The 13,235-nt window shown below is 42.9% G+C and overlaps 1 protein-coding gene across 1 annotated transcript in view; it reads left to right on the plus strand.

Moving 5' to 3' along the window:
• lig1 (ligase I, DNA, ATP-dependent) overlaps positions 1-13,235 on the plus strand; it is a 190,618-nt gene that overhangs the window by 12,528 nt on the left and 164,855 nt on the right. The window contains exons 5-6 of the mRNA XM_079561006.1: positions 1,934-2,126; positions 8,858-8,998. Coding sequence (XP_079417132.1) covers positions 1,934-2,126; positions 8,858-8,998 — 334 coding nt within the window. The remainder of the gene's footprint in view (positions 1-1,933; positions 2,127-8,857; positions 8,999-13,235) is intronic.

Here is a 13,235-nt window from a genome sequence, read left to right on the forward strand (position 1 = left end):
TTTAGCACATGCGCGGGGACGCTGACGCCTCTCTCTGTCAGACAAACCCCCCCCAGTGGTATTTTCAGCTCGCGCAGGACACGCTGATGAATCGGGGTAATTAACTGCAGCAGCGGTGAGAGATTCAATGATTTGGGGAAAGACCGAAATGATAATACTTGTAACGTAAAGGGCCGTTTTCTTGTAAAACCGCCGGGCCGTCAGAAACAGCCAATTACAGACTCGTGAATTGATAATTGACGACATGTGAAACGGCACATAAAGTTAATGGATTGAAATGATGAGGGACGCAATAAAGGAGAGACGACTGAAATATGAACTCCTGAGAATCGGGACGTGCTCGTGGAGGTTTAGCAGCTTCTTATACAAAATAAAACCCAATAGAGACGGATTTTTGTTGTTTTTGGAGCACATTTTGCTCAGGATTGTTTCCAATAACGATACTGGTGTTGGATTTCACGAGGTTCCCACACTTTTCTTGTTGTGGAAACTGCATCTAAAATGAGAAACAATCCAATCCCGGAGAACGCTTTCTTTCCATCATCGAAACATAAACTTATCCATGAATACTTCAAACACGAGCCTCAAATCAAATGCACTGCTCTATGATGATGAGTGTATTAATACAAAATTAATACATTTTCTATTAAAGAGGGGGTATTATGCTTTTTTCATACACATAGCACCAGTCTATATCACACTACAATGATGACCAAACCTTCTGTTGGTCTGTAAATGCAGTAAATTAGAATAACTGCCTTGTATAAAATTGCTCTCTCAAAATGGCTGTAGTGAATGTCTTGAAATAGGCCTCTGTCTCTTTAAGAACCTCTGACCCTTTCCGACACGCCCCCTCCACATGCTGTCTGTGGTATCAGTGGGGAGGAGCAGTGGTTGGTTACTCGGCTGGTGACGAAAGCTCGGAGGCGTCTCCAGGAGGTGGGGGCGTTCCTAGGAGGACTCAGGCAAACCTATCCCTGAAATGGCCGCCATCAGAGTTTTTACAGATTACTCAAAAATACGTGAATGTGCCAAGGCAACACTTCAGGCATGTTTTTAATGAGGGAATGACATAATAACATGATGTAAAGCTTGAAAAAGTTGATTTTGCATGATACCTCCCCTTTAAGGAAAAAACTATTGAAAAAGGGTGTTCCACATTATTACACAGACCATTATTTTCAAGCAATATAGGAAAGAAAAAGCATCTCTCTGCTGATGAAATGTGTGAAATACAGTAGTTGAATGCCTTGGTCTAGGTCTGAAAACCTTCAAGGACAGTTTCTGCCAGACAAATACATCAGATTAATAGAACAGCAGCTACAACAGGTATTTGAAGCTGCTGGTGCCTCTGTTGGACCCTCCAGAGGCTGCAGTTGTGCATAAACCTTCCATCCGGCCTCCCCTAAACTGTACATTGAAGCTGATGAACAGAAATACATGAAGACTCATTTTCAAACTGTCTTGTTCACTGATAAGGCCGTGTGACCCTGGATGGTCAAATGGATGGAGTAGTGGATGGTTGGTGAATGGCCACCATGTTCCAACAAGGCTGTGACGTCAGTAAGGAGGGGGCGGAGTCATGTTTTGGGCCAGAATCATGAGGAGAGAGCTGGTCGGCCCCTTTAGGATCCCTGAGGGTGTGAAAATGACCTCGGAAAAACATGTGGAGTTTCTGACTGAGCACTGTCTTCTATGGTACTCATGATGTGGACCCCATCCTCCCCTGACCAACCGATATTGAAACGATGAGTTGCATAATAATTTGGAAAAGCAGATTTTGAGTTGTTTACTGTATTTATTTTCGAAAACTACGTTGACTCTCATTGGACTTGACAGTTTAGAAAATCTGGGAAAAATGTCATTTGCATAATAATTTGTAACACCGTGTAAAGGCAAGACTTTTAAGCAGAGTTTGTTTTGTTTGTTACAGAGCGAGGCGTTGAAGGCCACTCCTAAATCTCCTCCGCCTGTGACCCCCGCGACCCCCAAGACTCCAGCGTCGACCACCCCGTCCACCTCTGAAACTCCCGCCACGCCCGCGACCCCGGCCGAGTCCGGCTCCTCCGGGACGCCCTGCACGCCCAAGTCCGTCTCTCCGCCCGGCATCGCCAAACGCAAAACTGGTCAGTGCTTCAAGACGGTGCCTCAGGTTCTGTGTGGTTTACTGCAGCGGAGAAATGGAGACATAGTTCAGGGCTGTGCTTTATCAGTGGGAAGTATATTCTCTACCAGGTTATGTGCTGCTGTTTGGAAGATAAGCATAATTACAAGTTAATCTCCACTGTCAAGAAATGTGGAAAAAATTTGAAAAAAATGAATAAATGTGGGAAAAAAGTGGCAAATAATTTCAAAAGAGTAAAAAAAAATGGTGGAACATTTTTTAAAAGTGGGGAATAAATAAAGAAAAAAATGGGAAAGATAAAAAAAAAGAAATGGGGATAAAATTGGGAAAAAAAGGGAAAAAATTAGAAAAAGAAATGACAACATAGGGGAACCAATAGGGGAAAAATTATATATCTCCACTGTCAAGGAATGTGGAAAAATGGGAAATAAATGGGGAATAAATGTGGGAAAAAAAGTGGCAAATAATTTTAAAAGAGTAAAAAAAAAATTGGAAGAATGTTTAAAAGTGGGGACTAAATGAAGAAAAAAAAAGGGAAAAATTGAAAGAAAAAATGGAGATAAAATTGGGAAATGACAAGCAAACAACGCGCACAACTTGCTCTCTGACTGGGTGCTAATTCCTAGGAATAATATATTGATGAAAGAAAGGACAGCACTCCTAGTCAGGATTAACTTTTATAGCCTGTCAGACGTTTCGGGGGTTTTCGATTCCGCCCCCCTATCTGCGCACACGGTCCCGTTACTTCTTTCAGACTCACTGCGGGTCAGATATTGACGTCTGGAGATAAAAAGTACAGAAACTTGGCACAGATTTTCGATACCGCCCCCTAGGGCTGGGCGATAAATCCAATTAATTAATGCTTTTAAACAGACGATTTGGAAAATGGCTAAATCGTAAAATCGAGTCCGCCGCTCCATGTTCCCCCAACGTGCGGCCATTTTAGCAGCATTTCAGACGCTCCGTAGTGAAACAACTCCAGCGGAGAAGCAGGGACTTTCTGACGATCTGCTGCTTCACAAAGGCCGCATGTTGTGTTTTAAGAGGACACGCTGGAGTTTTCTGTCCCACTTTCCTCCGGTCTGCTCCTGCGTCTTTCTCTCTGCTCTGAGCGGACCATTTAACTCCACCCCTTTTCCTTGAGTCTCCATGGAGACAGTTGTCAATCACAGCAGAGGCATGAAGACGATAAAACTAAAACACTTTTGAAAACTCCATGGCTTATTCAGAGGTTTCACTTTTGAGAGCAGACGAGGAAAATCTAAAACAGAAATAACATCTTTAAATAAAGGGTTTTGTTTTGTAAATGGGCTTAATTGTAACTGCATTAGGAAATATCAATGAGCAGGACGATGAGCTTTTTTCTGCATATGAAAGATCAGGAGACTTTTTAAAGTCGATTAAAGCAGGACTAAATAACGTTTTTACCTTAATAAATCCTTTTCGTAGTCCCTGTGGGGGTAATACAAGTGTTTATGGGATGATTGGAGGGTCTTTCATCTCCCCCTGGTGTCTCTGTCCAGAAAACCATGTTTACAACTTGACTGCCACCGAACCGGAGCCACCAATACACACCAATGGAATCACGAAGAAGAAGCTAACAGGCTAACGGGCAAAGCTAACTGCGGGCTAACGTCACTTTAAACAGTATTTACAGCCAAGTTTGAGTGAAAAAAATGATTTCCGTTGTATAATTGGATGAACAATATCCCTCTCTCCCTTCGCCTTTTCTGTCAGAGTAGTATTTACTCTCCAAGACAATGAATAAGTTAAAAAATCGTAACTTGCTACGACACCTGGAGTTGCGCTCATGGCCTCTAGGGGGAAGAGTTACTCAGTACTGCTTCAAAATCGTCCAAACTGAGTAAAATGAAAATCGAGAGTTTAACGTCGCCCAGTCCGACATCTGTTGAAGATGACCTGGCTTTAAATTTGTGTTAAACATCCTGCTTTGGCACCATCTCCATTTGAAACCCCTCCTCATTTCTTCTTTAAACAAAAATAACCACTGATTGTTTAAGACACAAGTTATTTCTTTTCATCAGTAAAAAGTTTCCCCATGTTTTTTTTTTTTTCTTCTTTACTTTGACGCATTTGGAAGATGGATTGCTCTCCCGCCTCGAGCTCCTCTGGTGATTACTTGTTAGCAGGAGCCTAATGGCCTTAAATAGTCGTCATTTCGCGAAAACAAAACAAGCCATTTTTCACTAACGAGACGCGCCCGGGTTTGTCCGTCCACAAATGAAAACGTGAGGCCGTGTGTTCTGAATCGCTCTGGTCCATACGTGTTATTCTGTGCGTGACGTTTGAGTGCAGCCCATTACTTCTGCGCGTGTATCCGCTCCGTGATGATGGTAATAATGTGCTGCGATATTGTTTATGCTGAGTGCGCCTCAATAGGAGCGTCGGAGCGGAGAGTGCAGTTGTTAGAGCTGATTGTGGGAGAGGAGTGTTTGAATGCAGAAGTAAAGGAGGGATTGTCGTGCGTGGCCTCGTTTTCAACCGGCTCTGTGCAGAAATCTGAAGAAATACTACGGAACCGGGAAGAAAAGATGAGGAAAATGCAATGTTTGTTTCGTGACCTTTTGCCGACTTGCACTCCACTCACACATACTGTAATCTATAATCCAAATATGGTCATTTCCTTTGTGGATATACATACGCACGAGCAGGCGTCCAAAACCAGAGGGCTGTTTTTTGGAAAATCAGGTTTTTGTTCCACTCATGCAACATCTCCACTCCTACAGACTCCAACCTTTCCAACAAGGCTTTGAAGATTTTCTCAGAGGTATTTTTTTTTTTATATCTAAGGCCTAGTCCACACATAGCAGGGCATTTATAAATCCACCCTCCGCCTTTTTTTTTTTCACTTACCGTAAATTCTCTAATACTGGCCTGTATCCCATTAGCGGCCGGGTCTCTAACAGAGTCCGGGTTCGAGGCTGGCGGAGGCAAATTAAAGCCGGTCTCTAAAACAGGCCGGGGCTATTATTAGAAACTATAGTGGTAGAAATATTCCCCATGATAGGAATTTGTCTCATACTCGTGTAAATGAAAACTCACGTGCAGGAAGTAACAAACAGGAACCCGGGCTGATGGGGACGCTGCGGAGGAGCTGATCCGAGCGTAACTTTGACACAGATTTAGCCACTTTTCAAACCTCCTGTGACGATGTTTGGAAACAGGGGAAGCAACAAATGTTGTGTGACCCTCTAGGGTTTTAATAAAATCACCATCGCGTCTTCAAAGCACGTCCGGCTGCTCCGTGTGCAGGTCAGTCCCACACCTCAAAATAACTCCTCCGATCAGCGCGAGCGTCTCGTCTTCTCTCGGGTCAGTCTCATGATCGATCACAAACACAAACGCTCCGTCTAAACTCGCCTTTTACACAAGATAACAACAAATAATCCAAGTCTGCGGTAAAATTGTGGCCTGGTTCCAATAAAGGCCTGGTCCTAGATGTGCTTACGGTACATTTAGAAATGACTTAAATGTGACTAAACGTAAAAGTGCTGCCAAAAACAACTCTCTATCCATTATTTAGATTTCGTCTGAAAACATCTTCAATTTTGGTCATTTCTTTGCACAAAATGACTCATTTTTATATTAAAACATAAAACTTGCAAAACATTTTTTCCTCCTATTTATATCAGTAATTTTCAGCAGAACTTTCAAACTGATCTCTCTAAATTAGTATTTTTTTCTATTCACCTGCAGCGTCTCGCCTTAAGCCTCGTTCTTGCAGGATTTGTCCATTTTAAAGTGAAACAGACAATAAAAGAATAACTAAATTAATTAACATTGAACAAATCTTTCCAGAAATGATGTTTTGTTTTTCACAATCACAGCACAACACAATTAAAACATCTTTAAAATCCTCTCTGGAGCCTCAGTGAAAGCGCCCTCTGAAACGTGTCTCTTACTGACGGTTTTGAAGATCTTGGACTCACTGAAGACAAACGTCACACAAACAAAGCCTGTAATGAGAAAGAATTGGCTTTAAATCGTATTGAACATGAAACGGGAAGGAACTGTGACCCAGATCTTCCTCCGTCGTTGCTTTACAGAGAAAATAGCTATAATTGAAACCACTCATTCCCTGGATTTGCAGCTTTTTATCCGTTTCTCTTCAGCGCTTTGTTCCTTATTCTCTTTTAATCAGTGGATTCTCTGGAGTTTTCGCCGACGCCCCGCCACAATAAAAGACCTCTCTGTGGGAGTCTCAGTAAACCACTTATTTGGGAAGAAAGTTGTTTTAATTTGGCGGGTTAAGACTTTTAGTGATTTGCAACTTTTCAAACTAAAATCCGCTGTCTGTGTTTGGCTTTTTCAGACGGATTTTAATGAGCAGGAATCGGTCGAAGTCGAGACTAAACTAGGTCTAGCTAAGGTCAGATCAGGACTCTGTCAGGACGTCCATGTTTGTTGTTTACGTGTGGTCGAAATATCACCCTTTTGGGACTTAACATTTATGTTTTATCATTTGAAAGTGTCTTTGTAAAATGAAAACAAGGGCGTTAGTGCTGGTGAAGACTTTGGCTCCTCCTGCAGCTGTAAGAATAATTATGTTTAAAGCTAACTTCCAGTTTTGATTTAAGGCGTAGTTTGCAGCTTCGCACAGTCTGATAAACCTTCTCTGAACTGATATAATACTTATATTGGATTATGAGCTTTAAAAATGTATTGGACAGTTTTAGGTTTTATGAAGCGCTGACACCAAAGAAGAAACTGCTTAATTTTAAAGCTTTGCCCGAGGATTACTCAAAACTCTGTGAATGTAGAGAAAAACTTCTGGAATAGTGCGGCGATGCTAAAAACGTTGGCAGTGGACGGCATGAAGCCAAATAAAGAAAAGCTTCATTTAAAGACATTACACTCCAATCACGCGGATACGCCGATTTTTTATTTATTTTATTTATTGATTTATTTGACAGGGACATTGCGAGTTAACATAGTACAAAACAAGCTTGTTACTGATGCGATGCAAAAAGAGTTTATAGCTAACAAACTCAGTGCTATTTACAAATGGGTACAATTCTGTTTCGATTTCAGCCAAGACTTAACTCGAGGTGAACATTTTAAACTCAGTCATGGTTTTGAGTTCAGTGGGTAATGAGTTCCATAACTTTGCACGTTTATATGTAAAGGCAGACTGAGAGAATGCAGTCTTGCGGTCAGGATCTATGCAGTTATTATTGATGGAGCCTCTGGTGACTCTGTTGCTGTTTTGTCTCTGTACAAATGAACTGAGGCTCAGGTGCAGATTATTGAGACATTTGAAAGTTAGTTTGAGAAAACATAAATCGCTAAAGCTTTCAGAGCTTAACAATTTATACTTAAAGATAAAAGCAGATTGGCTTCTTGTCCATGATCTTTAGAGTTTGATTGTATAATGACCTGATATGTTTAGTGGCTGAGGGCGTGGCATGTGCCCATGCTGTCATACAGTATGATATATGTGAGAATATCATTACATGCATGTACAGGAGGAATATAGTGTCTAATAAGTTTGAAACAATTTAAGTTGCTTTGTATAGTTTTCGATATTTTCGTGAGTTTTTTCAGTGAAAACGTGCCGAATATCGTCAACAATCATCGCACTTCGTGAAGGCATTCCATAATTTTCGGCCTATTAAGCGCACCTTACTTTAAATGTGCGGCCTTGTGCACGTTCAGGCCGCACTCGAGTGCAAGCTGCAGGTTTTCATAGTGCCGTGTGTCCGCTCAGAGCGGCCCGTGGCGAGGATGAGGAGGAGGAAGAGACGCCACATCCCGGAGAAAGGTGCAGGCAGAGGGACGGCAGTGATAAACGTAAAAAAGGCAGAAATGGCCAGTGTAGCCGACCTCAGTGTGGAGGTGTAGGAATGTGTCACCCGTCTCCAGCTCAGACGCTCTCCAGGCGAGCAAAGCCCCAAAGCCCTCCCACATTTAGGCTAAAGTGAACCTTCATCATTTTAAAAGTTACTCATCTCCTGTTCCTCAGCCAAGAGCATTGATTAGAAGTTCAGCCATAATCTTTCACCAAGCCTGTGTCACTTTTGCGTTTACTGTTAAAGACGCCTCTGGTGCCTGTTGGCGGCGATATATATCGCACCGTCATATTGGCCGCAGGGTTCAAAGCGTGGGAAAAAAGTAGCGGCTTATGGGCCGGACATTACGGTAACTGTAAGTGCACACTGACGTCAGTGCCAGCTCAAAGTAGAGGGGATTCCTGGTAGTTAATGGGAAATAATGCACAGAAACTGTCTGCATTTAACTGTGCACAGTCTGCGTGCTTTAAATGGATGTTTATTTGATGAAGATGAGTCAAATACTCACGTAGATACGGTAATTAAACTGATCACAGCGCAGGCAGGATCAGTACGTTAGCATCCTGCCCGTTCGTACTCCTTCTCCTTCTCCAAGTTCCAAGTTTGATCTAATTTGCTGTTAAACATCATTAATGGAATCATCAAACAGAAATGAAAAGGAAATTTTCACAATTCTTAAGACTTATTTTTTGTGCTTGTGGCATTACATACAGTATGGACAATAAAATAAATGTGCTATCAGTATAACCCCAGATACATAACATTTTTTTGTCTTATATCGTCCATTTGCTGGTTGATTCTGGCCTTTTTGCACAGTTACAAACAGTGAGGCTTGGGTCCATTTTTACCATTTAATACGTTAAGATTTCTGCATTTTCACTGCCTCGCTTGCCTTCATACTTTATTCTGTTTTCTCTTGCAGCGAGGAAGATGTTCCCCAAGAGGAAGCTGGAGGAGCAGACGGGCAGCGAGAGCCAGGAGAAAGACTCTGAGTCCGAGGCGAAGGAGGACGCGGGTCATCAAAACAAACGCGCCCGTGTGGAGAGCGAGGCCGACCCGGCAGGTAACGGCTGTGAGCGGGTCAGTCCGAGAGGAGGGGGAGGAGCAATTAGGCAGGAAGTGTCCGGCAAACAAGATTTAAGAGTCTAGTTTCGGGACATGCTGGGTTTATATTTGTTAAAAAGTGATGTGGGAATGAATAAAGTGGAAAGTTTGTAGAGGCTTAAGACCGGGGTAGCAGGAAGCTTCTCAGTGTGCTTTAAAGTGTATAAATTAGCAGCATTTGGCCGACTCTTCCCCCAAAGCCGCTCTCTCCAGTGCGGCGTCACTATAAAACTAATTTTCGAGCCCTGATGTGGAGTTAACATGTTCTCCTCGTGTCTGTGCAGGTTCCCCCTGGTGTCCCCTCCCACTAAATCATGTGTAGTGAGTGTTTTCAGTGGTAAGGGCAGCTTTAGTTACCTCAGTAGGGCTGGGTACCGTTTTCTGATACCACTACTTTAACGATACCTGCTTTTCGGTACTGGTGCCTTAACGGTGCTTTTTTTTCGACACCTATGTTATTTTAATCGAACTAGAATAATGTGTTACAAGAGAAAGAACACGGGCTGCAGCAGTGTCACCTGTAATTTCATTTTTTGAGCAGAATTTTCCCCTTAAGCAGCGATAAAAAGAGAGAAAGGACATTTTTACCTCCTGAGCTGCAGAGACAGATCCACATCAGGCACCGTTTTCTTTCAGATAAACTTTTCTAAACACACTGCACTGTTCGACAGTGAAAGCTCCTCACACGACAAAGATCTGTTACATAGATCTGTTACTCACTCTGTCACTGAAAATGTACCATAACTGTTCCAAAAATGGCTAAAGCAGAGTGAGTGCTCACCTTTTCCAGAAACAATCTTTGATCTGCTCCTCCGGTGCAGCTGGAGTTTAGTAACTTCAGCAGTAACTTCAGGCTTGTGCTGTCTCTCACTAAAGGTAAAGCCCATGTGTTTCTTGTTGTCACTGCTTTTCTCTTTGTCTAAGAGTCTAGTTTCTTATTCAGTCCTGTGCTGCGTCCGAAACGAGCAGATTGCTAAGAGCTCTTACGCCAAACCGGATGTGCTTCCGAATTGGTAAGTCAGTTAGGATGGAGTTAGGAAAAGGAGCCTTGATGCTAACTATCATAGCCACTTTAGCATAGGGACCTCTGATGCTAACTAACCGGTGATTAGGAGCTATGTGCCATCCCATAAGCCACTGCGCCAAACCCCCCACCCCCCTCGGCCCCACCCTCGAGTGATTCATGCACAACCACTGTTGATTGACAAGAGCACATTTAATAATAAAAATAATAATAATTAAAAAGTAAGATTCTGCACAAGCCAAACTTTATAAAAGTGACAAAATCCATGTTGTCGTCTCCACAGCTCAGTCACCTGTCAGTGTTAAAGAGTAAACTCAGGAAACAGATTAAATGCTTTTGTTTTCATTTAGTAGAAACTTAAGCCACATGGATCATTTGCTGCTGTAGCTTTAAGAAACAGCTGTTGAAATAAAATAACACTAAAGGGAAATGTTTGAAAAATCCAGCAGAAAAAAAGACAAAAATCCAGCAAAAAAAGACAAAAATCCAGCAAAAAAAGACAAAAAACTAGCAAAAAAGTGACAAAAATCCAGCAAAAAAAGACAAAAATCCAGCAAAAAAGTGAAGAAAATCCCCAAATTAAAATGTTTTTTTAAAAAAAGTGAAAAAATAATAATTGCAAAATAAAAAAAAATAAAAAAATTGAAAACAAAAATTAGAATCGATTTTTTGCGATTCTGCTAATTTTGTAATCGTTTACTGTTGTAATCGAAATCATAATCGAATTTCGATTAATTGCACAGCCCTACGATGTCATCAGTTCCCAATGAATTCAGATTTAATGCTTTTAACGCCCTGCTTACGAACACACCAGCGGCCTTGAAGACGCTAGAGTCGTCGTTTTTGTGTGGCTAAAGTACACGGGGCCGTGACTGCGGAAGGTGAGTGACAAACTAATTTTACAGCGTCACAAAATGCCAAAGAGTGAAGCGAAGGAAGCCGGGACTTTATTAGGATCCGCAAACCAATTTCAGAGGGGGCTTTTCACTGTCGCCTGTGATTTCCTCCGCACTTACGGCGGAGAGAAGTGGAGGCATCCGAGAGAGGAGCAGGAAGTGGCTTTGCACGCGCTGAATACGAAGGCGCTTCAAGATGGAGTCACGCTGGAATTGGGCGTTTAAAGTGGCTGGGGATCATAATGGTGAACTGGGATCAAGTTTTGAAGCGGTTCCAGGGAAAATGACTGAGAAATTGTGGATATTTGGGGGACGAGAATGTCAAATGCCTAATTTACACGTGGATGGAGGAGAATATGTTTGGCCGACAGAGCTTTCCGACAGTGGGAGAGCGTCGTCTTTTCGGGTCCTATTAATAGTTATGTTGGTTCTGTGGTGTTGAGTCGGCCTGTCACGATAACCAGATTTGAAATTCTATAAATATTGCGATAAACGATATAATTGAAGACCTTTTAATGCCACAGAAACTAACTCCAAAGCTTCAAAATTAAACACAATGAGACACAACCTAGGGTAAAATTTATTGTATTGGAAGAAAGGCCATACCGCCTTTGCTATGCCCAATCCCGTCAGATCTTGGAAGCTAAGCAGGGAAGGGCCTGGTCGGTACTTGGATGGGAGACCGTTTGGTAACACCAGGAAGCCTGGGGTGAATGTGGTGTGTGAGTGAGTGGTTGGTGGTGGTCGGAGGGGCCGATGGCGCAGACTGGTTGCCTCGCTTCCGTCAGTTTACCCCAGGGCAGCTGTGGCTACAACAGTAGCTTATCACCACCGAGTATGGAGTGAATGAATAATGACGACAATGTAGCGCTTTGAGAAACTTGGTAATACAGGCTTGTAAAGCGCATTACAAGTGTAAGGCATTATTATTATTATTATTACATATTGAGTAGACGTCTGATATGCACGGCTGATATCTTGTCTATAATCCTGTGTATGAAGTGTCTAAACTGTAGAAAGCGTCAGTGTTGAACTGTGACAGCAGGGGGCGCTTTATAAGAAGCACATGGCTGATTTATTCCATGTCTCCAGTATGTTTAGTAAGTGCTTTGGAGGCAGCTCGTTTTGAAAGACGAAAATCAGCAGATTCCAAAAGTCTCTGTCTCTTATGGTTCTGGTTTTACATGCAAAAGTCTGCAACGTAAAATATATGAATACTAAACTGTAAAATTACTTTGATTTTCATTGCGATGTTTGTCAGTTCCCCTGAGGCCCAGGAAGTTGTGAGCTGCTCATTTTAAAGGGGAGCCTGGGGAGCGGTCTGAGCTGGAGACGTGTTACCCCCGGCCCACATTAAATCCGGTTAAGGTCCGGCACGGCATCCGCGAACTTAGAAAGTCATTAAAACCAAAGTTGCAGACTCACACTGCTCCGCGGATTAAGCTGACAGAAAAACACGAGCCAAGCAGGAAGTCAGGTCTCGTGAGGAAAGAAGATCCGGTGTATTTCAAAATAAAATCTGTCTGCTCGCTACTTATTTGGTCTCGTTTACCACCTGTACACGCGCGTAACGTCGTAAATGTAAACATTTCTGACACGGGGCAGTAGTGTGTTGCAAAGCATCCACTTCACTGGGGAGAGTCGTTCTGGTAAATGCGGCTTTTGTTTACAAAAACTACGTATATACGGGGCTAATCATCACGTAAACTCGCACCAAGCGGGCAACCCCCGCGCACTTCTGTTCTCGCGAGTGCCGTTTCTGTGCCACAGTGTCAGCCGGACTCACTGTGAGTGGTAGTTTGGGGCAAACCCGGACCGGATCAGGACCGAACCCGGACTGTAGTTAATGTGAGCCGGGGGTCACACGTCACATCCCTACACTTCCACACTGAGGTCGGCTACACTGGCCATTTCTGCCTTTTTTACGTTTATCACTGCCGTCCCTGCCTCCCTCCCTCTGCCTGCACCTTTCTCCGGGATGAGGCGTCTCTTCCTCCTCCTCATCCGCTCCATGGGCTGCTCTGGGCGGACACACGGCACCATGAAAACCTGCAGCTTATATTCGAGTGTGGCCTGAATGTGCACAAGGCCGCACATTTAGCCGGCGCGGTTTATAGTAAGGTGCGCCTAATTGGCCGAAATTATCCCAACTTCCAATGCTTATCGAAAATTATTACTTTTTCTAATAAAACTTGAAAACCTTTTTAGTTTTACATTTAGAAATTAATAAAATATCACGGAAACCCTCCAACCGCACCCTCAGGTCATCCAGTAGC

This window comes from Gobius niger (genome assembly GCF_951799975.1).
Source record: "Gobius niger genome assembly, chromosome: 8".
NCBI classification, from domain to species: Eukaryota; Metazoa; Chordata; class Actinopteri; order Gobiiformes; family Gobiidae; genus Gobius; species Gobius niger.